The sequence below is a fragment of the Lepus europaeus genome, chromosome 1, assembly GCF_033115175.1.
Source record: "Lepus europaeus isolate LE1 chromosome 1, mLepTim1.pri, whole genome shotgun sequence".
NCBI classification, from domain to species: domain Eukaryota; kingdom Metazoa; phylum Chordata; class Mammalia; order Lagomorpha; family Leporidae; genus Lepus; species Lepus europaeus.
The window spans coordinates 44,007,695-44,032,038 of record NC_084827.1 but is presented as its reverse complement, the minus strand read 5'-3'; the positions used below and the strand labels follow the sequence as shown (position 1 = coordinate 44,032,038).

Genomic DNA, 24,344 nt, shown 5'->3' with positions numbered 1-24,344 from the left:
TGTTCTGACTTCTATATTCTTTTTTTTTTTTAATTTTTTTTTTGACAGGCAGAGTGGACAGTGAGAGAGAGACAGAGAGAAAGGTCTTCCTTTTTGCCGTTGGTTCACCCTCCAATGGCCGCCGTGGTAGGCGCGCTGCAGCCGGCGCACCGCGCCGATCCGATGGCAGGAGCCAGGTGCTTCTCCTGGTCTCCCATGGGGTGCAGGGCCCAAGGACTTGGGCCATCCTCCACTGCACTCCCTGGCCACAGCAGAGAGCTGGCCTGGAAGAGGGGCAACGGGGACAGGATCGGTGCCCTGACTGGAACTAGAACCCGGTGTGCTGGCGCCACAAGGCGGAGGATTAGCCTAGTGAGCCGCGGCGCCGGCCCTGACTACTGTATTCTAAGACTGCAAGATTATATTTGTATTTATAAAATAAAAGTAGTAATTCTTCAGGTGACAAAAAATAAGCTGTGCTGACATTTTTCTGATATTCTGTCATGGAAATTCTAAGCCCTTTATGTTTTATTAAGGAGAGTAACTTTATCTTTTTTTTAAGGTAGAGTTACAGACAGAGGGAGAGACAGAGAGAGGTCTTCCACCCGCTGGTTCACTCCCCACATGGCTGCAAGGGCCGGAGCTGGGCCTATCTGGAGCCAGGAGCTCTTTCTGGTTCTCTCATATGGGCACAGTGGCCCAAGCACTTGGGCCATCTTCCACTTGAGCCCATCTCCAATGCGCAGGAATTGACACCCTGGTTTTGCTCCCAGGGCCTTCTTGTGTTGGTGAATAGGCCTCCTATTGCCGAATTACCTGACCGTGAGAGCATCCAGAATTCAACAACTGACTTGCTCGCTATCTTTGTTCCATGAAGATGATTCCAGTAAATCTTACATGTAACCAGTGAGAACCCACAAGTTGCCACTAGGCCAACAAAAACCAGCTCCGTTATAGTCCCTTTAATGTAAATCAATGCTTTCATTTAAAATAGTCTAAAATTGTTCACAAGTTCAAAACACAGTTTAAGCATCTCCTTGCTATCTTCCACAAATTATTCCCTCTGTGCTATCCAGAAAAATTGTTACCTCTGACTTTGAATACTTTTCACAAAATGCTTAAAAGGCTACAGAGAGAAGTGAACATACACAATAAGTGAATTGAATGTGTATTAACAGCCTAAGTAAATTAATGTTTTATTAAATGGCTTTTTATTTGACATATTTACTTTTATTAAGGCACAACTCACTTAATCATTTAAATAACAATTCAGGTAATGCACTCAGGTGCCCAGATAGGTTGTAACCCAGATCTTTTTTTTTTTGACAGATAGAGTTAGACAGTGAGAGAGAGAGAGACAGAGAGAAAGGTCTTCCTTCTGTTGGTTCATCCCCCAAATGGTTACTACAGCCAGCGCGCTGTGCTGATCCGAAGCCAGGAGCCAAGTACTTCCTCCTGGTCTCCCATGTGGGTACAGGGGCCCAAGCACTTGGGCCATCCTCCACTGCCTTCCCGGGCCACAGCAGAGAGCTGGACTAGAAGAGGAGCAACCAGGACTAGAACCTGGTGACCATATGGGATGCCAGCACCGCAGGCGGAGGATTAACCAAGTGAGCCACAGCGCCAGCTGCATCCCAGATCTTAAACGATGCACAAGTCCCACAGGAAGATAAAGTACACCCAGCATTCGTTTCAGAGATTATCTCCTTGGTCAGAGATGGTTTAGGCAATGCCACTTTGCGTACTGCACTGTAACTTCATCCGAGATTGGTGCTCTCTCAGTGCTGGGGTAAAAAATACTCATTGTAATTTGGAAACCCATTGGACTTGCCATTTTGACTTACTTTAGAACAAAAATAGCACTTCATTTTTCAAGACAGCAAAAGAAAACTAACATTTATTTAGATTCTGCAACGTCCTGGGTATTATTTTATTTTCTCTAAACATCATCCAGGTTATATTATTGTCTTATTAATGAGAGAGCTGTGTGCTTTCTACCCATTCTGAGCCCAATATTCTTTATTAGCGTTATTTCAGCAAGAGTAGAGATACACATGACGCAGGTAATAAAAACCTAAGACACAATTGAATCTGAGCGAATTCCTGGGGAGTCTTTGCCGTGCAGGACGTGCATTCAAATAGAGCTCATCCTTCACCTTGCCTTCAGCTGTCATGCCAGAAGGAAAACTGTAAATGCAAGAAGGCGGAGAAGCCGTCCGTCAAAGCAGACACCTTAGCAGACTTCAGAGGACTCATACTGGAGATAAACCTCATGAATATAAATGAACGTGGAAGGCTCTTTACCTGTGGCACAGCCCTTATTAAATATCAGGGAATACATCCCCAGTAGAGACCTTATGCATGTCATGAACCTTTCAACCTTAGAGAATGCATGAGATTAAAGAAAAAAACAACTTATAGATTTGGTAAATATGGAATTTTATAGTCAGGCTGTATTTTCTATCTTTACTCATACCTCGCACTGCCATCCAGGTGGTTTGGTATATTCTGGAGATGTAACAAACCAGAACACATTGTCATCTATAATGTGAAACGTTCCATTAGCATTAGTGCCTTCATGTCAATATTAGCAGGAAAAGAAATCTGATTGAAATATCAGTCCTCTATTTCCTGTGTCCATATTCTTTGTGTTTCATCAACCTGTAATGAGATCATTTAAATTTTAATCCTGAATTCTACCACATATAAACTGAGTGCTTTTCTTCTTTTTTTTTCTTCCTGGAAATTGTGTGTGTATTGCAAAGCAATGTGTAAAGTCTACTGTCCCCTCATGCCGATTCCTGTCCTTCACTGTTGAAATGCTGGCATATATTTTGGTGTCTATTTGTTCAGAAGTTTTCCTATGAAAATATATATTATACCTCAACTCATTTTTTTAACTTAACACGTTACAAACTCTTCTTCTTTATTTTTATTTTTATTTTTTGACAGGCAGAGTGGACAGTGAGAGAGAGAGAGAGAGAGACAGAGAGACAGAGAGAAAGGTCTTCCTTTGCCGTTGGTTCACCCTCTAATGGCCGCTGCAGCCGGCGCACCACGCTGATCCGATGGCAGGAGCCAGGTGCTTCTCCTGGTCTCCCATGGGGTGCAGGGCCCAAGCACTTGGGCCATCCTCCACTGCACTCCCTGGCCATAGCAGAGAGCTGGCCTGGAAGAGGGGCAACCGGGACAGAATCCGGTTCCCTGACTGGGACTAGAACCTGGTGTGCCGGCGCCGCTAGGCGGAAGATTAGCCTATTGAGCCACGGCGCCGGCCAACAAACTCTTCTAATCAATTAATATAAATAAATAGCTCCTGAAAACTGATGTATCAGTTTATATAACTAAACCACAGTTGCTAGACAAAGAATATTGCAACAAGCATTCTTGTGTGCTTGAACAGTATGTCTGAAAGATAAATTCTAAAAGAAAAAAGAAAAATCATGGGTTCAGATATGTGTATGTCCACGTACATATGTAGACATGTATGTACTTTTAGTTTCAATAGTTACTGCTGTGTTGCTCTTCAAAGAATATATGTCATTCTTAGAAGTATGAGCTGATTAGAGCATAATTAACCTTAGTTGCAAAGCATACCAAAACAGTGATTGAGAGGACCATCAGCCTTCTAGCCAAGCTACTTCTTTAAATTACTTTTGCTTACAAAAAAAAATACTGCTCTGTTTATGACACACACCATGAAAAGTCTTTTTTCATAATATAAATTAAATATTATTGTAACCTGGCTATCTCTGAGGGACAGGCTGCCTTCAGGCACTTTATTGATTAGGAAACTTTTTTCCCTGGGCTCCAACATCACCTCACTCTATTTGTAATAAATAATAGATGCCCCTGTATTTATAATAAATAAGATAGGGGCTTTTCATTGTAGAATTAGTCATGAAAGAATAAATATAAATGGCAATGTTGTAGAGAGCTCTCACCCTTGGGCAGGCGTTCCTTCAAGTGCAGCTCACACAGAACTGTGTCTGCTTGGGGAAAACGTAATTTAAACTACAGACAGGTGGCTCCTTTTGAAGGAAGCTGCCATCCCTCTGACATACTGCTACAACCGTGGGGCTCCCCCACTGCTGATGGTCTCAGAGATTCCGTGATGTTGGAAAATTTTCACTTCATGTAATTATTATGCTAGGAGAATTCCAGAACAATACCATTTTTGTATCTGGAAATGATCACAACTTTGCTACCTTGTTGATTGGGACTTTGAAGTCCAGGGAAGGAGGACGCCTCCCCCTGGAGCCCCTCCGTGGTTGGTGGTGCTCTGGGGTCCCCAGGAGGATGCTTTGCCTCCAGCCAAGCCACAGACACTATTTATCCACGTTGATCAAGAAGTGTGCTCGTCCTGTAACAAGCTCCTGCTGAATTTCTAGTCAGGGTCCTTTATTCCACTTCATTTGCTAAATCTGGGTATTTCTAAAGAAAATATCTTCTCTTTTGTTATCTTCCAACAGTTACAGAGCCCAAGAAATGCAGTCAAATGAAAGTAAAATTGGACATGTCAAGCTTTAACAAAAAGGTGGAAAATAAATACATGGTCTTAATCACATCTCACTATCTCTGTCTGTGGTCAAGTTCATGGAAATAACTCATTTCAGTTAATCTAGAAAAGTTACTCATTTACAACAAATAGTTAACAAGAAGCAACAGCCCTCACTTCTCATTTGATAGAAGGTTCTTGTAGTCCGGTGGCAATTCAGTCTTTTTCGATGTCATTTTTCACTTTAAAAATCCTCTGAGGCAGATAGATGTCTAAGAGAACTCATCATCTGCATCATTTATAACCTTAACTTGCTTTGTGGGTAAGTAGGCTGAGTGGTTTAATTGGGATAAATGGAGCAAGTAAAAGACCAACGAGCCAGTGTGAAATTTTCATGTGCGCATCAAAAGAGGCTCCCGCTGAATTGACAAGTGATCCATTACTATTAAGAGCTGTTTCGAAAAGTTGGTCCTCATGCTCCCTGAGCTAACAAACAGGAGATCGCAATTTTAGAGGCAAAGAAGCAGATGGCCGTAAGCAAGCCACTTACTTCTTTGTGTCCCAGTTCCCTCTATACTTGGGCAAGTTAGTTGTTGGAATGACAAAGGCCCACTAGGACAAGACCGGAAATGAATACCAAGAAATAATAGTTATTAAAATAAAATTTTTAAATATGTAGTAAATATGCAAAGTATTTAACGTCTCATAAACTGGAAAAATTACAAAATTATATCTAATACTCTTTTAAATTATTTTTTAATTAGAGAGTCACAGAGAGCAAGAGAGACAGAGACGGACAAAGGTTCCATCCTCAAATGCTTGCAATGGCCATGGCTGAGCTGGGGCCAAAGTGGAAAGCTAGAAACACAATCAAGGTCTCTGCAGGAATGGTGGGATCCCAAGTACTTGAGCCATCACCACTGCCTCCCAAGGTCTCCATTAGCACGAAGCAGGAGTTACCAGCCAGAGCTGGGAATTGAACCCAGGCACTGAAATGTAGGAAGAGGCATCTGAACCTATGGGCTAAATGTCCACTCCCTGTTACACATTTTTAGTAATTCACATGTTACCTCCAGTATCTGTTGCCAAATATATGATAGTATAGTTGTATACTGTTGGTTCGGTGTTCCTAAAAATTTTTTCCCTGAATAGTCTTTGCCTTGAAAACAGTTAGTCAACTATAGTTGATGAACTTTGTGGGAGACATAAATGTAGCATGTGAATGGTACAGCATTTTAACAAAAATAAAATAGCTCTGATTGCATTTACACATGTTGATTTCCAGCAAAGTTTGGTGTTTAATGAGATTTAATGGAAGTAGTATCCATCTATTGAGAACTGAACCTGTGGCTTAAATACCAGTAACATTACACAGAGAAGCTTTTCAAGGTCTCATTACGTTCGGGTGGGGGAAATGTGGCTAATGACCATTATTTATTTTTCTGGAAGGGAATGAAGTATTAGTATTTAGCAGCTAATAATTATTTGCTTTATATTTATGAAGTTACTTTCCGAATAATAAAGTCACCAAGGATACAAAGTATGTGATTTGGATGTGTAAAGACAACTAATCAGCCTATGTTTGAAAATTAACATTTAAAATTTCGTGTATTTATTCTACTTATTTGATTTACAGAGCAAGAATAAGAGTGAGAGTGAGAGCCAGAGTAAGAAAGAGAGAGAAGAAAAGAAATAAATTTTAAAAAGAGGGGGGGCTGGTGTTAATGTGGCACAATGGGCTAAGCCTCCACCTGCCACGCCAGCATCCCATGTGGATGTTCAAGTCCTCCTCCTCCAATCCAGCTCTCTTCCATAGCCTGGGAAAGCAGTGTAGGATGGCTCAAGTGCTTGGGCCCCTGCACCCACATGTGAGACCAAGAGGAAGCTGCTGGCTCCTGGCATCAGAATGGCCCAGCTCCAGCCATTGCTGCTATTTGAGGAGTGAACCAGTTGTTGGAAGACCCTTCCCTCTGTCTCTCCCTCTCTTTCTGCCTCTCAGATAAATATATAAATCTAAAAAAAAAGAAAGAAAGAGAGAAATCTTTAATCTACTGGTTCATTCCTCAAATGCATGCAAGAGCCAGAGTGCGTCCAGACTAAAGCCAGGAACCCCAAATCTCCATCCAAGTCTCCACAAGGGTGCCAGGGACCAAGTACTTGAGCCATCACCTCATAAGGTGTGCATTAGTAAGAAGGTGGAATCAGAAACAGAGCTTGAACTCAAGGCACTGTCATAAGGGATGTGGGCGTCCCACGTGGCATCTTACCTGCTACACCAGACACCCACCCCGGTTAACATTCTTACCAACTGAATCCTTCTCAAAGACAGGCGCTCACTGATCTGAAAGATGACATGGTCCTCTAATTGCTTAGTTAACACCCCTGATGACATCATTATGTGAAGAACTGATTTGTTTATCTCTTTTAGTTCCCTGTCACTGCGCTCACAGTTCCAGCTGGCTGAAGTTTGGAACCTGTGACAAGGCCATCTGAGCTCCTGCAGTCCCTTCCCCTCCGCAAATCCACAGAGCTATTGAGTAGATAAGAGCATTTTCTCCATTACAAAGCCTTAGGATAGGGGAAGAAAGGAGCCAGTGCCAGAAGCAAAGGGAAGCGTACATGATTAAGTACTGTGAACAAAACTTTATTATTTTTTTAATTCATTTGACGGGTAGAGTTATAGACAGTGAGAGAGAGCGACAGAGAGAGAGTTCTTCCTCCCGTTGGTTCACCCCCCAAATGGCCGCTACGGCTGGCGCTGCGCCAATCCAAAGCCAGGAGCCAGGTGCTTCTTCCTGGTCTCCCATGTGGGTGCAGGAGCCCAAGCACTTGGGCCATCCTCCATTGCCCTCCTGGGCCACAGCAGAGAGCTGGACTGGGAGAGGAACAACTGGGACTAGAACCCGGCGCCCCTATGGGATGCCGGCACCACAGGCAGAGGATTAACCAAGTGAGCCATGGTGCCAGCCCTAAACAAAACTACAACTCAGATGTAATCTAAGTCTAAAAATTAATGTGCAAAGTGCCTACACAGGATGTTGGGTGTTGGAAGGTGGCAGCTGGAATTACTATTCTTCTATAAATCTGGGACTCTGAAAAGCTTTCCCTTGTAAGAAAGCATGAGGACAACAACTCCTCTCATTGATTCAAGGAGGGACAATGACCTCCAGGAGAATGGGAGCTCTCGATAAATGTAAAACTCACCTTTGCTCCACCTGGGGAGTGAGAACATTCTCAACTGGAAAATTAATGTAAAAATTAATTCAGAACCCAGGAAACCCCAAGGTGCTCACAGACACAGATGTACAAACCCTCGTTAGAAAATAGTTCTGCTACACAAAGTGCATAGAAGTCACGCTGGAAATAAATCCATTGAAGATGATTCCACAGCAAGAATTAGAATCTACCAGAGAATTATGATCCACCAAGAAAGACAGCAGATATAACAAACAGGAGAATAAGTGCACCCTGGAGTTGAGATAAGAGAGGAACATTTTAGAGATGCGTAAAACAATTCTACTTAAACGATTGAAAAGGTTAAGTTACCACCTACAACACCAGCATCCCATATGTGTGCCAGTTCCAGTCCCAGCTGCTCCACTTCTCAACCAGCTCCCTGCTAATGCGCCTGGGAAAGCAGGAGATAATGGCCCAAGTGCTTGGGTCCCTGCACCCCCATGGGAGGCCCGGAAGAAGCTTCTGGCTTCAGCCTGACCTAACCCTGGCCATTGTGGCCGTTTGGGGGATGAACCAGCAGATGGAAGATCTGTCTCTCTCTATCTCCCCCTCTCTGTCTCTGTAACTCTGCCTTTCAAATAATAAATAAAATAAATCTTAAAAAGGAGTTTATGGGACAGACACTTGACCTGGCAGTTAAGATGACACTTAGGACTCAAGCATCCCATATCACAGTGCCTGGGATCTGGCCCAGGCTCTGCTCCCTAGTCCAGCTTCTTCCTAATGTACTCCCTGAGAGACAGAGGTCAGGGCTCAAGTAACTGAGCTCCTGCCACCCAGGTGAGAGACCCAGAATGAGTTCCTGGCTCCTGGTTTTGCCTGGCCCAGCCCCAGCTATTGCAGGCATTTGGAGAGTGAACTGGCTGATGAGAGACTTCTCTCTGCCTTTGAAATAAATATAAATAAATAAGCTTTAAATTTAAAATACATTAATGAAAAGAATCTAAATCATTATGAGAGACACGTGTACTTAGAACAAGTAGATGTTAAAAATGCCAAAGAGAGTATCTTAACATGAAAAATACACTCATGGAAATTTAAATATCACTCTATAACTTTTTATAAATTACAGATATCTAAATAGAGGATTGGTAAACTGAACTCAGGATTAGTATACTGATATGAGAAAACAATACAGAATATAATTTAGAAAGAAACATAATGAGATCGTAAGAGGACATGAAAAAATAATATGAGACTTCAACTGGGACCAGTAGAATTTTCAGAAAGAATGGGAAAGAAGTAGGGAGAGTTAATATTCGAAAAAATGATGACTTACATTTTTCTAGATCTGATTAAAGATGTGAACCTCCAATTGATAAGATACACCAAGTCCCCAAATGATCAGTAAAATAAGCCAATGCCTACATACACTGAAATAAACTTTCAGAATACCAATGCCAAAAAATACAAAATAAAATGCAGCCAGAGAGAGAGAGTATTTACAAAGGAGCAACAATTAAATGGCTAACATATCAGTAACAGCGGAGACAGTGGGTTCTCATCAGGGTCCAAGCAGGGTTTTTCACAGACATCAACAAGGTGATGGTCCTATTGATAAGGAAGGGTAATCAAAGATAAACATAGAGAAGACGTTTGTGAAGAAGTGAAAGGCATGGTGGGGTGGGGGAGGCTCAGCTGTCAAGAGCTATTGTAAGCCGGCGCCCTGGCTCAACAGGCTAATTCTCCGCCTTGTGACGCTGGCACACCGGGTTCTAGTCCCGGTCAGGGCACCGGATTCTGTTCCGGTTGCCCCTCTTCCAGGCCAGCTCTCTGCTATGGCCCAGGAGTGCAGTGGAGGATGGCCCAAGTGCTTGGGCCCTCACCCCATGGGAGACCAGAATAAGCACCTGGCTCCTGCCTTCGGATCATCGCAGTGCGCTGGCCGCAGCGCGCCGGCCACGGCGGCCATTGGAGGGTGAACTAACGGCAAAGCAAGACCTTTCTCTCTGTCTCTTTCTCTCACTGTCCACTCTACCTGTCAAAAAAAAAAATTTTTAAAGAGCTATTGTATAGATACAGTAATTAAAGCAATTGGCTTTTGACACAGAGACAGATAAATGTATAGCCTAAAGTGAATAAAAAGAGGAAGCCCAGAAGTGGACATTTCAATAGTGTGCCCAGAGCTTAGGCTGATGGAGGAGCAAAAACCCAGGTGGCCCTTCCAGGCTTGAGTCTAGATGGGCAGATGGTTTAGTGATGATGCAAGTGGGGAAGAGTGTAACCCAACAACCTTAAGTTGGTCCCAAGTCAGAGCCAGGCAGCCACAGTGACCAGGATGAAGCTACAGAAAGCAAAGGAATGTGAGGATGGAAAGCAGACAGAGCACTGGGCCGGATTTCTTACCCTCTGCATCTGGCGTCCTTTAATGCATCCACCACTCAACAAGCATTGCTGAGCAGCTGCTGGACCCCGGGCACTAGGATAGCGTCTACAAGGAAATAAGACGCAGGTCCTGTCTTAGGAGTTGCACATCAGGAAGAAAGAAAAAAGTAAACATATGGGGCCGGTGCTGTGGCATAGTAGATTAAGCATCCACCTGTGGTGCTGGCGTCCCATGTGGGCACCAGTTCAAATCCCAGCTGCTCCACTTCCAAAATCCAGCTCCCTGCTGAGGGCCAGGAAAAGCAGCAGAAGATGGCTCAAGTGTTTGGTCCCCTATGCCCATGTGGGAGACCCAGAAGATGCTTCTGGCTTTGGATCAGCCAAGCTGCAGCCACTGAGGTCACTTGGGGAATGAACCAGTGGATGGAAGACCTCTCTTTCTCTGTCTCTCCCTCTCTCTGTCTGTAACTATGCCTCTCAAGGAAATAAATGAATCTTAAAAAAGAAAAAAACAATAAAGAAGTAAGGGCAGTGTACTGTGAAACTTGGAGTTACAAAGGAAGAATCCTAGGCTGAGGTGGGAGTGGGGGTGCTAGGACAGCTGGCAGTTTGGGGAAAACTTTTCACAAGAACATCTGATATGTATGACATCTTGAAGAGGGCTCTTGAGTTTGTCAACAGTGAGTACAGGTACCACCTTCGTCTGTTTTATGCCATAGTAAGAGAATACCACACTGGGTCATTTTAAATGGACAGCAATTTATTGGCTCACAATTCCAGAGGTCCCAAGTGTAAAATGAAGGCACTGGCATCCGACAAGGCATCTCTCTTGCCACACCATCTCATGGCAGAAGGGCAGAGAGAGGGGTAGGGAGCAAACTCATCCTTTTTATAGAGAACCCATTCCCACGATGCTTTCATTCATCCATTCATGTCCTCAGATCCCTCATGGACTCTTAAATGGCCAACCTCCTGACTGCACATTGGGAATCAAGTTCCCAGCACATGGACTCTGGTGGGGAGGGGAATGTTCAAACCCAGGCAGTATGGAGGCCTCACGGTGAAAGCTTGGGTAACATTGAGTTGGTACTACATGGCCCAAGTGGTGCAACAGTACAACACAAGGAGAGCCATGGAGGAACCGGAAAGGCAGGGCCAGAAACGTATTCTTGGGCGGGCCAACAAGAGCCTTGCAGTCTATATAAACGAATTTGGACTTTGACCAGTTGGCAATGAAGAGCCACTGATAGTCCCCAAGCACAGGAGACACAGTTATATTTGCATTTTAGAAATGTCACTCCGAGGGTCCACCACAGAGTCTCCACTCCTCTCTTCAAATATATGCCCTGCTGTTTGTCAGCACGCATGCCCCACTGACGGCTGTTGATGTCTGCACTGTCAGTGGTGTCAGGATGATTCTCATTTCTAAGACTGTTCTCAGGTGATCTGCTCCACCCCAAGGACAGTATACCCCAGTGGGAAGAGTGCAGCTCTGGGTCACACTGCTTGGATGTGAGTGCCGTCCTCAACCCTGGCTGTTCAAACCTCTGCATCTCAACTCCTGCATCTGAAATGGGGGTCTAAACCGTGGTCATCTCATGGGGTTACTGTGAGCATGAAATGAGTTTACTGTGTGAAGTGCAGGCTCCAGCTGTCACTCAATACAAGCTAGCCATTTTTATCCCCTTACGCATTTCCAGGTAGCTACTTGACAAGATCTGGTTTCAATCTCTTCTCCTTTTTGAAAACTTGCTAGATTTTGCCAGCTCTATGGCTCTTCATTCTATGGCTATTTTTAATATGCAAAACACCCACAAGCCTTTCTGTTATACTAGCTTTTATGGTTCGCCCTTTGCTTATTTCAGATTGGATTTCCCAATGCTAAGTACTTCAAGAATAAAGACTTCCTAAATATGGATCTTGGCTCTGATCATATCATAGATGCACTATTCATGGTATTGATTAAATTTGGCCTTCAGTTAAAGCATAGTTATGAATGAGGAGTACTTACAGTTTATTTGGTACCTAAAATTGGTAGCATGATATCTTTATTTCAGGATTATTTATTACTAAGAAAATGTTTCTTATCAAAAGTACAAACTTTTTCAGATTTATCTATTTATTTGAACGGCAGAGTGAGAGGGAGGGAGGGAAAGAGAGAGAGAGGAGAGAGAAAAATATCAGTTGCTTCTCGGCCTTTTGGCTAAGATCAAGTATGGAGAGGTATCTGCCACCTGCTGCTTCACTCACCAGATGGCTGCAACAACCAGGGCTGGGCCTGACCAAAGCCAGGACCCTGTAGCTCCATCTGTGTCTTTCACATGGGTGGAGGAGCCCAAACACTCAGGCCATCCTCCACTGCCCTCCCAGGCACAGGGAGCTGGATCAAACGTGCAGCAACCAGGACTCAAACTGATGCTCCTATGGGATGCCAGCATCCAAGACAGCAGCTAGACTACTGTACCATGCCAGCCCTAAGAGTAAAACGTTATATAAGGGCACTTCGTAAAGGTAATAGAAAAATAGAATTTAAGGAGCTGGGATTGTGGCTTTGCAAACAAAGCCACTGCCTGCAATACTGGCATCCCATATGGACACCAGTTCCAGTCCTGGCTGCTCCACTTCTGATCCAGCTCCTGCTAACATGCCTGGGAAAGCAGTAGAAGATGGCCCAAGTTCTTGGGCCTTTGCATCCACCTGGGAGATCTGAAAAAACTCCAGGCTCCTGGCTTTGGACCAGGCCAGCTCTGGCCTTTGTGGCCATTTGGGGAATGAACCAATGAATGGAAGATCTCTCTCTCTCTCTCTCTCTCTATCTGCCTTTAAATAATTAAATAAGTCTTTTAAAAAATAGAATTTAAAAACAAGTTTATTTTTGGTGCTCAAGGATCTTGAAATCGTTGGACAGTTTTTTGCATAATATGCCTTCTCTGTGAACTTTTTGAAGATCCCTCATACTTCATACAGCTGTGTCTTAATATTTGCTCTTAAAGATTTTCTGTCTTTCTTTTTTGAAGGTGGGACATCTTGGGAGCTGTCATTGGTACGGAGTGTGGCACAATAGAATCGGGTCTCTCGCTAGTCTTCCTGAAAGATGGTGAGAGGAAGTTATGCACCCCATACATGGACACCACCGGTTATGGGAACCTAAGGTTCTACTTTGTTATGGGTAGGTGCATTTTGAATAAACTTTGTTGACCCTGGGGAACGCCTACACCTAAAGAAGTAAGACTGTTTGTTGTCGACCGTACAAAATGAAAATTCATACCACGTGAGCGCCACCGACAGAGCAAAAGCCTGTGGTGCTCAGGCCTGCTCAGGGCAGCCCTGCTGGAACCGTGGTGAGGTAGAGAGGGCTGGTCTTGGCAGCCATGAGCAGGCCTAAGGACAAAATGACGTAATCCTTGTTGCCTGCCACCTTTCCCTCGATGGTCCTGGCTGGAAAGACGATGGGAGAGGAGCTGAGAACAAAGCAACTCCTGTGTCCACAACCTCCAGCTTCCCCCAAAATAGTCATCAGGATGAGTCATTTGTTTTCCTGGCCATCTCATTGCCTAACTACTTTGTTGAGGAAACTGAGAAAGAAGGAGGTGGATATCACTTTAATAATCCTGTCTACTTTCTGTATTGTTTGCAAACACAAAGAAAAAATGTGAGATTTATTTTTCAAACTATTGTAGATCAAATTAATACAGTTGGAAACATACCCAATAGAGGATTAGAAAATCAAAATGTGTGACGGCTCCAATTTGTCCTTTTAGTTAACGAGAGCCGCAGCTACATATTCTTCCACTGATGTCATCCCAGAAGTGTGAGTGGGTATCACAGGCTTTCTTTGTTGAGTGAGTTGCATAGGCAACATCTGGGAGTAAAACAGGAAGCAAACATTGGGTACCTTTGAACTTGCTAGCAAAGGTGTCAGTGCAGCAGGACACACAGGTCTCCTGGCTCCAGGCTTCAGCACAACTACGTAAGCCTCTCATAGCACTCACTTGACCTTGCACACACAACACGGAGTTGCATGGTAAGCCTTGCAGTGTGTCATGTGCTCAGCCCTGTGTTCTGTGTGATGCTCATCTGTTTGATAACAGAGAGGTTATAGATATCAAATAAAATAATGCAGTCTCACATGTAAGGATCTTTTCACCTTGATTCTGTGATGGTTTCTATATATTTAAGGGTCCAGAGCTCATTTCCTTCAAAATGATTAGAGTTTAAGGTAACTTTCATTTAATGAAAGTGATTCAGGAAAATCTTTAAGCCAAAGCAAAAACTTATAGTAAACATTCAATATGTCTAGGTTTTTTCCCCTTCTCACCCTTTTGGCATCATATATTTTGACTCTTGGTTTTTTCATGATAAATTAACCAAATTCTGTGCACTTATATGAGATGAAGTTATCATCATGTAAGTTCCTTTATATGAGAGACTAAGTCACCTTTAATTCTTGCTGGAACAAAGTTTATTAATGAATGAATTCAAATAGAATTGACCATGAGGAGAAAATTGGAAATGAACGCAAAGTATATTCTCCCAAATAAAAGCATCTCCATTCAATTTTAAAAAAAGAAAAGAATAGCTACCAGATTTAGAGCTAAAACATATGGAAAATACAAATCACATGATTAATGGAACCTAAATTGTTGGTCAAATATGTTACCACAGCCAACACACTCAGAATAGTGCCTAGTAAATAGTTAAACGCAATGAAGAATCAAGGCAGTTGTTTCTGCTTGGATAAGTGTTTGGATGTCCCCCAAAGCCCCTCACATTCGAGGTCTGGTCTCTAGAATCTTATGTTAATGGATTAATGATAGAGGTTTGATTTGATTTGATGATGACATCTAGGAGGTGGGCCCGGAGGGGGTCTGTAAACCGTTAGTGTGTGCTCTCAGAGGCCATTCTGCAGAGAGGGCTGCTTGTCAGATCGGGCTGAGACCCAGCTGCTTTGTGCCCGCTTCCTGGCTTCACCATGCACTTGGGGTTCCACCACCCTCATCAGATGACAGACTAACGGGCCACCTGTGGAGCCTCCCAGAAGCTCCAGCCCAAACAAGCCTTCTGCCTCCATAGGTAGCTTCTCTCAGTGTGTCTCAGTTACAGTAAGGAGAAACTGCCTGATCCCGCAGTGATGGTGGTAACGTACAGGTGAGACAGAGATGAGTCACTGACGAGATGGAAGCAGCTAAAGTGGGCACCCAGCTCACTGTGCAGGTTATGAGAACAATACTGGAGAAGACACGAGTTCAAATCCTGGTGACAGGAAGAGAAGTGCCATTCAAAGCACCAAGTGTGGAGTAGGCTATGTTAATATTAGATTTGGCGAATGGAAGGGGAGGGGGAGCGGGAGGGGGGAGGGTTGCGGGCGGGAGGGAAGTTGTGGGAGGGGGGAAGCCATTGTAACCCACAAGCTATACTTTGGAAATTTATATTCATTAAATAAAAGTTTAATTAAAAAATATATATATATTAGATTTGGCACGATCATGGAGCGTCACACGGAAGTAGAAATTCTATTCAGCCTTGAATCGATTTAAAAATCCCCAGTGCAGCTGTTAACCAGAGCCGCTAGAGTTTCTGTGTTCTCTGAGCAAAAGGAAGCCTAAGACATGAGAATTATGAGAATCCTCTTCCAGGTGTGGAAAGGTCATAGACCTACAGAACGAAACTTTAAAACTTTTTCAGCTGATGGAGAAGAAAGCCACATGGGAAGAGATTTAAGATGAGATAGGTGTTTATAAATAACCACCCACTAAATATGGGACATTGGGAAAATCAGGGGTTGATTGTTAATCTAGACCAGATCATATTCCCTCCTTGTCCTGCTCTTGTCTATGGTGTGGTCTGTCCTTAAATCATTCTGCTGTGACTGCCATTTCTGGAAAAACTTGTTCAGCTAAGTTCAATTCAGTGGCTATTTCCTTCATCCGTATAGTCATTTATTCCACATGGATTGGTTGATGACCAGTATCCAACTCTGTCCTTGGAACGAGAATGCCTTGGAGAAGACAAAAATAACCTAACGATCACTAGCTTACTGTTCCTCCCCCAAATGTTTACTGAGTGTCTGTTATGCGCCCAAATCTTTGAGCTCACACTTACATCTCTTTTCTCCGAATTTCTACTGCTGTTGTGGCAGTACAACATGGTTTACTGCTAATTGTCATTCTTTGTCTTCTACATTAGTCCTCTTAACTCATGGGAAATTGGTTCCAAGACCCCCCAGTGGAACCAACAGTATACTGAACTCTGTAGACAAAGCTACACCAAAAAATTCATGGAAAATGGAATTAAAACAGAAGGTTTTTTTGGTGAAAAAATGTTTTGGAGCCCATGCATTGAGTTGTTTTATAATAGACATTTTCTATGACTTTCTGATGTATCTTCATGTACTTGTTTATCTATACAGATACTTAGGATAAAGTTTACTTTATAAATTAGGCTCAGAGAGTAACAATAATAATGTAAAACAGTTATGACAATGGGTTATAATAAGTTGTGTTAGTGTGGTGTCTCCCTCTTGAAAGAGCCAAGATAAATACAGAAATGTTCAGAATATGGTTAATTGTGGGTCAATAAAACCACTAAAAAGGGAGGCAGTGCTGTCGGTTAGTTTTGTTTTTCTCACTAAATTACAGATTTTCCTGAGATCAAGATACATCTCCCCCTCTAGCCCGGTACTCCGCAATATTAAATCCTCAATAAAATATCTTCCCTGATACAAATAAGTACCTTGAAAGCTGCATGAAACAGTATTTAAAATATTTTGAAGCTCATCACCCATCTAGTTTTTGTTGAGCTCTTCCTGTACCTTAATTGCTGTAGGGGATGCCCCTTGAGTCATGCCTTCCCACTACACATCAAAAGCTATGAATCTGAAGAAGAATCCACATCTTCCTGCAGGAGCTGCTGTTACTGAAACTTCACAGAACTGATCAGTTGCCCCCAGAGGGACGTTTCAGATAAAGCCTGTCATCATTTTAAAGTCTTCACTCATCCGGGGCTTTCTTCTGCCATCCTGAGCTGAGACTCCTACGTGTGTCCCAGTTCTCTCCAAGAGGTGGATGCAGTTCATGAACTGTTCTTAAGAAATCACAGAGAAGCTACAGGGGACAAATTAAGAAATTAGAGAGAAATGATAGTTGAGTTCCTGTGTCTTTAGGAAGCGTGCACTAAGCCCACACTGCCTGTGCCCTTTCAGTCTTTGCTCTGTTTTGGGAAATCGTTAATGTTCATTGAACACTTTCCAAGTTGTGTTTTCAGGGCGGGTGTGTGTTGCAGAAGTTAAGCTGTCACTGAGGGACGCCCACATCCTGTTTCAGAGTGCCTAGAGATTCTAATTCCCACCCCACCTCTGATCCGGCTTCCTGCTCGTGGGAGGTAGCAAGTGATGACTCAAGTACTTGTGTCCCTGCCACCTGTGTGGGAGACCCGGATTACGTTCCAGGCTCCTGGCCTCAGCATGGCCCAGCCCTGGCTGTTATGGGCATTTGAGGAATGAACTGGTGGACAAAAGATCTATCTGTTTCTCTTCCTCGCTTGCTTTCACTCTGCTTTTGAAATAAATATAATTAATTAACTAATTAATTAAAAGTCTCATGATCCGTAAGGGAATTTAGCTTCATGAGGATCTTGCCCAGATCATCATCAATATGGCTTTTACTAGCTGTAGAAGGAGTATAATGCAATGCTGAAAAATATGATACAAATGTCAAAATGATAAGATTTTCTCTACACGTTGCTGACCTTGAGCAATAAACATCTATTGGAATTAAATATACACTGTCATCTATGCATCTGGCTTCTCTCTTCTCAGATTATATTATTTAATTCTATTAATATTTTATGCCATATAATATATGTGTAACATATGTAACATGTCAGATTTCAATGCTTTCCAAATATCACTGCCCAAGACTTGCCTATTGAAGGCTTGATGTAGGCTGGCTCACTTGGTTAATCCTCCGCCTGTGGTGCCGGCATCCCATATGGGCACTGGGTTCTAGTCCTGGTTGCTCCTCTTCCAGTCCAGCTCTCTACTGTGGCCCGGGAAGGCAGTGGAGGATGGCCCAAGTGTTTGGGCCCCTGCACCCGCATGGGAGACCAGGACGAGGCACCTGGCTCCTGGCTTCAGATCGGTGCAACACCGGCCATGGTGGCCATTTTGGGGGCGGGTGAACCAATGGAAGGGAGACCTTCCTCTCTGTCTCTCCCTCTCATTGTCTGTAACTCTACCTGTCTAATAAATAAAAAAGAAGGCTTGATGTCCAAGAGAATAACTTGCAATTTATGCTTTATTATGAGACCGTGGGCACATTAATAGCCTCTCTTGGCCTTAGCCTCACTATTGACAAAGTGGACATATGTTAATACTTAACTGAAAATGTTATTATGAGATGAAAAGAGAGCACATTTGCATCTAATTTTACATGGAACATAGTAAACAGTAAAAAAAAAAAAAAAGTGAGTATTACTACTCTTATTCATACTCCAAAAGAAACACTGGGCTAGATACTGCCAGCCATCATGTGCAGCACTAGCTCTCAGTCAAACTGAAAAATCGGGAGCAGGCATTTGGCCTGATGGTTAGGACACCTATTTGCCACATCAGAGTGCCTGGGCCTGATTTTGAGCTTGGTTCCTGACCCCAGCTTCCTGCTAATGTGGACCTTGGGAGGCAGTAGGTGATGGCTCAAGTAGTTGGGACCCTGCCCCCAGTGTAGAAGAATTTAGTTAAGTTCCTGGCTCCAAGCTTTGTCCTCCAGCCATTGTAGGCATTTGGGAAGTGAACCAGTTGATGAGACCTCTCTCCCTCTCTCTCCCTGCCTCTCTCTCTCTCTTTCAAATAAATACAGAAATACTTTCTTTTAAAAACTGAAAAATCACAAAGTTCCTTGGGAATAAGCTATCTTATTGAGCAGATTTTCTCATGGGTGACTCAACTATGAAGTCAATGGCTCATGAGCTGAAATGTTCGATGTACTCCCCAAAACTTTCAGACTAGATGTGGAGGCTAATTTCCCATGACTCTACTGTGTAACCTACTGCTTTCCCATAAGTCCCCTCAGCTGCTCTAAGAGTGTACCCAGTAGAGTGAGGATCTATGCTGACACTGCTCCTTTTCTGCTTGGCGACATGCTGTAGTAACAGACTTCCTCCCAGAATTCTCCAGTTCTTTTCAGTTTGTGTTAAAGGAGTTTAGTGTTCAGCCAGGCACCAGTGCCCCTGACATTGAGCCAAGTTCTTGGATTGCTTCCACTGGTGTATGCTCAGATATGTCAAATAATTTTTGAATTAACCTAGGGGAAATTAAGAATATTTGTAAGACATAACTCCAGTAACATATTTCCAAAGCCGATTGCAAATCATCTGCTATTTGTATTAATTTAGTTCATTGAAAATTGTTGCATTCAGGAAGATGAAATAAGGTCATCTTATGAATAAGGCAGCTGACCAACCAGGATGGTTCTCATAGTGGACCTTAATGGGATCACTATAATCAACGCGGCAGATCTCAAGTTTATAGATTCAGAAAATCAGTTTTCTTTTTTCTTTAAAGATTTGTTTATTTATTTGAAAGCTGGAGTTACAGAGAGAGGGGGAGAAACACAGATCTTCCATCTGTTGGTTCACTCCTCAAATGGCCACAATAGGTGCAGCTTGGCCAGTCCAAAGCCAGGAGCCCCATCTGGGTCTCCCACATGGTTGGCAGTGGCCAAACACTTGGGCCATCTTCTGCTGCTTTCCCAGGCACATTAGCAGGGATGTGGATCAGAAGTGGAGCAGCTGGGACACGAACTGGCACCCATGTGGGATGCTGGCACTGCAGATGATAGCTCTACCCACTACACCACAATGCTGGCCCCAAAATTAGTTTTCTTAATGACCTCAGAGGTGAGGTTTTGGGGATTTGTTCATGCTCTAAGCTCAGGGGAGGCATACAGGAAAGTCAGAATTCTCATTTATGCAAGTTTTAACTGCTGAGAAGCACTAGGGAATAGTCCCTGTTTGTGGAATCAGAATAGATACAAAAGATCTTCCAAAAGTTCGTGAAAATGTGTATTATGAAAAAAGTGCGTAGGTTTCAAAAACTTTTTATACCAAAATAGTTTTATCTTTTAATTCATTTTTCATTTTTACCATGACTGTTTTGAAATGCCCTCATACCTATCAATCAGTCATTTTTAGCCAGATGTGTCCTTGTTCACCACAGGACATTTCTTGCCATACAATATAACAATTAAGAACCCCTCCGTTCCTCTGTGTCTGGCTGTACTGTCAAAAGTCTTGCTGTCTGACATCCTCATTCTTTGCCGGATATTCCTTCTCTTACCATGGTCTTTCCTGTCCTGGTGAGGGTCTAACTTTCCTAGCTGACATCACTTACCACTCATTTCCTCCCAAGATCACACCAAATGACCCAGCTTGTTTCAGCCACACGTTGGCCACATTGGGTCCTTCCTTGGTTTACATTTTTATGCAGAGAGCGAATATCAAATGTCATTGTTGGTTTTACTAGCTCCACTCTCAGAGGGTAGCCTTCCTCTGGAGCATTGGGGTTACCTTGCTCCACCCATAGGGTATTAGCAGACAAAATTGACACCAATGGCAGTTGATTTCAGAGCTACCTGCAGGGATTTTTTTTTTTTTTAATAACAAGAGTGATTGTGATACTACCTGAGCAATAAGGATAGACTATTTTCCAGGAAATACCTGCATAGACCCACACAACTACAGCTGCAGTTGTTGATGTTACAAAGGATCATGGTGAATGGGAGAGCTTCCCAACTGGACATGTAACCATTTTTTTTTTATTTGACAGATAGAGTTAGACAGTGAGAGAGAGAGACAGAGAGAAAGGTCTTCCTTCCATTGGTTCACCTCCCAAATGGCTGCTACGGCTGTGCCAATCTGAAGCCAGAGCCAAGTGCTTCCTCCTGGTCTCCCACGCGGGTTCAGGTGCCCAAGCACTTGGGCCATCCTCCACTGCCTTCCCGGGCCACAGTAGAGAGCTGGACTGGAAGAGGAGCAGCCGGGACTAGAACCCATATTGGATGCCGGCACCACAGGCGGAAGATTAACCAAGTGAGCCACGACGCCAGCCCCAACATGTCACCATTTAAAACCCGAATGTTAATAGTCCATGAATGTACTCAGCTTGGTGACTTACAGGGATGTTTTAAACACAGAGTTTGGTGTTAATATTATATGAATCCACCCCCTGGGGGACTTATGTGTTTAAAAACACACATTTTAGTATTAATATTGTATAAATGTACTCACCATGTTTTAAAATGCAGCTTAAACAAACGGTTGATAGAATCCAACAGTAGCAAGAATTACCTATTTTTTATTCGAGAATTTAATGCTGCATTTGATATGTTTGTGGATGCACGTTGGTACTAGAACCGAAATTTTATGCTTGATGCAGGAGGGCTTTGTGACCCTGGAGACTCTCATGAAAATGATGTCATCCTGTACGCCAAGACTGAAGGAAGAAAAGAGCACATCGCCCTGGACACACTTTCCTATTCCTCTTACAAGGTACGCCTGCCTGTCTGTGTGCCAGACGGCCCAACTCAGACCTCCCTAGACCATGCAGAGAGCAAACCTTCAAGACCTTGCCCAGTGTAGATGGTGGATCTCTGGCAGCCCAACAGGTTGTTAGGTTTCTTTAAAAGTGACATGGACATTGTAACATTCATTCGTTTTTTTTTGTTTTTTTTTTTTTCTGATACAAGTGAAGTATTGGGTTTTATCAGAAACATTGAATTATAGGCCATCAGAAACAGCAAGGCTGAACTGAAAACTCTTGTACTCTTGTCTACATGAAAGCTCAAAAAGTGCCTCCAATTACACAGCCTCACAGATCTGCCATCAAGCACAGGGCATATTTATCCAGCATTTTGAGGTCTCTGGGAGTAGAAGACAGTGCAAACATGCAGATTATTACTGTCTTTGCTTTCCAGTTTGCTAATTAGAGCTAATGAGGTTCAACTTCTTCCTTTGCACTTTGGATACAGGATGGGCGTTGTCTCTGGTTATTTGCAAACATCTTCAAAATTATGTGAGATGTTTGTCATGAGGTATAAAATTCTCTTCTATTGTAGTACACTTATCTATGCTTAGTTCACATGCACACATCATTGAGGTGCATCATTTAGGAAAGAGTATAAAAACAGCCAACACCTAGCATCTCAGTTCTGAGTTAGGAAGACAGGAGATAAACATCAGGGTTAGAATGCAGAACAACCAGAGAAGGTACCCAACATGCTCCACATGCAAGTATAACCCAAGTACCACCATTTTGGATTTCATAAGCCCAGGGAGGGTTACACCTGCTCCAGTCACCTGCGTGCCTCTGACCAAATCAGTTATGCAGCTTATCATGCATTCAATCATTGGTTCTGGCTGCTTCTGCTTCGAGTCCTATATTCAGAACTAGGTGAGGAAATCATTAATGCTATACATATCCTCTTTAAAAAATACTGGTGATAATGTATAAATGCCAACTTGATTTTGTTAAGTGCTAATGTAGAAAAAAAATGGATACACCTACTCAAAAACCTTTTACAAACCTCACACCAGAGTAAACCGGAAGCAGAGGGAGCCTGGTTCATCACACCAGAGGGCTCCCTCCACTTGGGTGCGAAGGAAGAATTCTGAGTCGGAGTAACAGACGCTCCTTGAGAGCAGCATCTTCTAGGTGAAATAACTATGGAACAGAAAGCACGCTGCCTGCTGCTTAATAAAGGGCGGCCATCTATATGGCAATGACCAGAGAGAATCCAGGAGAATTCCCATTGTCTGCCCTTATGAGTGATTTGGTTTCTTTGTTTCAAAGGTTCCGTCTTTGGTTTCCGTGGTCATCAATCCTGAGCTGCAGACTCCTGCCACCAAATTTTGTCTCAGGCAGAAGAGCCATCAAGGCCATAATCGGAATGTCTGGGCCGTAGACTTTTTCCACGTCTTGCCCGTTCTCCCTACCACAATGTCTCACATGATGCAGTTTTCCATTAATCTGGGATGTGGAACGCATCAGCCTGGGAACAGGTAGGAGGCTTGATTTGGGTGTGTGCTAAAGTAATTAAGAACTTGTCTATTAAGTCAGAGGCAGGCTCTCCATAGCTTTTCAGCTGGATTTTAAATAAAATATTAAATAAAATGTTTTCTCCACAAAAGAAAAGTTCTTCAATTAATATACAGGATAGGATGGAACAGAGTTTAAGTGGGACTTCACGTTACGTACTGGAGGTGGAGGCGTTTGCACGTGCTGTGGCTGCCTTCCATTACAACAGATTGCTAAGAGAGGAGAAAAACACTAAGTGACCTCAGGCCACTACTGACACCCTCCCTCCCCCACAATAAGAGGCACAGAAATCAATTAGCACTTCAAGAGCTGTCACTGGCCCAAGTGGTGCTTTGCCTGCTCTCTAAGAATTCCATCAGAGGATGGAGTGCCAGCATGCAACGTGGTAATTGCCTTGCCATCCATCAGATTCCAGAACACAGCCGCAAGTGACCCTGCGTTGTCTTCGAAACTGAGCTTGTGTGTATAGCAGACATGTAACTGCCCACCCTCTGAGGGCTGGCCAGGCTTCTGTGAAGGAACAGACTCAGTTAGGGACCAGCATTTTGGTTTTAATTTTATTTATTTGTTTGAAAGGCAGAATTACAGAGAGGCAAAGGCAGAGAGAGAAAGAGAGAGGTCTTCCATCTGCTGGTTCACTCCCCAGATGGCCGCAATGGCCGGAGCTGCACCAATCCGAAGCCAGGAGCTTCTTCCAAGTCTCCCACATGGGTGCAGGGGCTCAAGGACTTGGGCCATCTTCTACTGTTTTCCCAGGCCATAACAGAGAGCTGTATTGGAAGAGGAGCAGCTGGGACTCGAACCGGTGCCCATATGGGCTGCCGGCACTGCTGGCAGCAGCCTTACCCACTATGCCACAGCCGGGGCCCCGGGACCAGCATCTTGAAAGCACTTTCCACTAGTTCTGCAGATGTAAATTCCGTTTTCTTTGTTTCCTTCTCCCCTTTTTGACCTGCTGGCTCTGGTGTCAACAGTGTCAGCCTGGAGTTCTCCACCAACCACGGGCGTTCCTGGTCCCTCCTCCACACGGAGTGCTTGCCTGAGATCTGCGCCGGGCCTCACCTTCCTCACAGCACTGTCTACTCCTCGGAAAACTACAGTGGGTGCGTAAACTCTCTCTGCCCTGGGGGAAGGCACGAATCCACGTTACGGGATGAAAATCAGTGAATCACCCTGACACTAGCGTTTTGAGCACAGGAGGTAAGGAGCATGACT

The 24,344-nt window shown here is 43.6% G+C and overlaps 1 protein-coding gene across 1 annotated transcript in view; it reads left to right on the top strand.

Moving 5' to 3' along the window:
- The window catches only part of RELN (reelin), a 581,586-nt gene that overhangs the window by 374,022 nt on the left and 183,220 nt on the right, over positions 1-24,344 (top strand). Inside the window, exons 12-15 of the mRNA XM_062213575.1 lie at positions 13,057-13,208; positions 21,471-21,583; positions 22,884-23,092; positions 24,104-24,232. Of these exons, the coding sequence (XP_062069559.1) occupies positions 13,057-13,208; positions 21,471-21,583; positions 22,884-23,092; positions 24,104-24,232 (603 nt within the window). The remainder of the gene's footprint in view (positions 1-13,056; positions 13,209-21,470; positions 21,584-22,883; positions 23,093-24,103; positions 24,233-24,344) is intronic.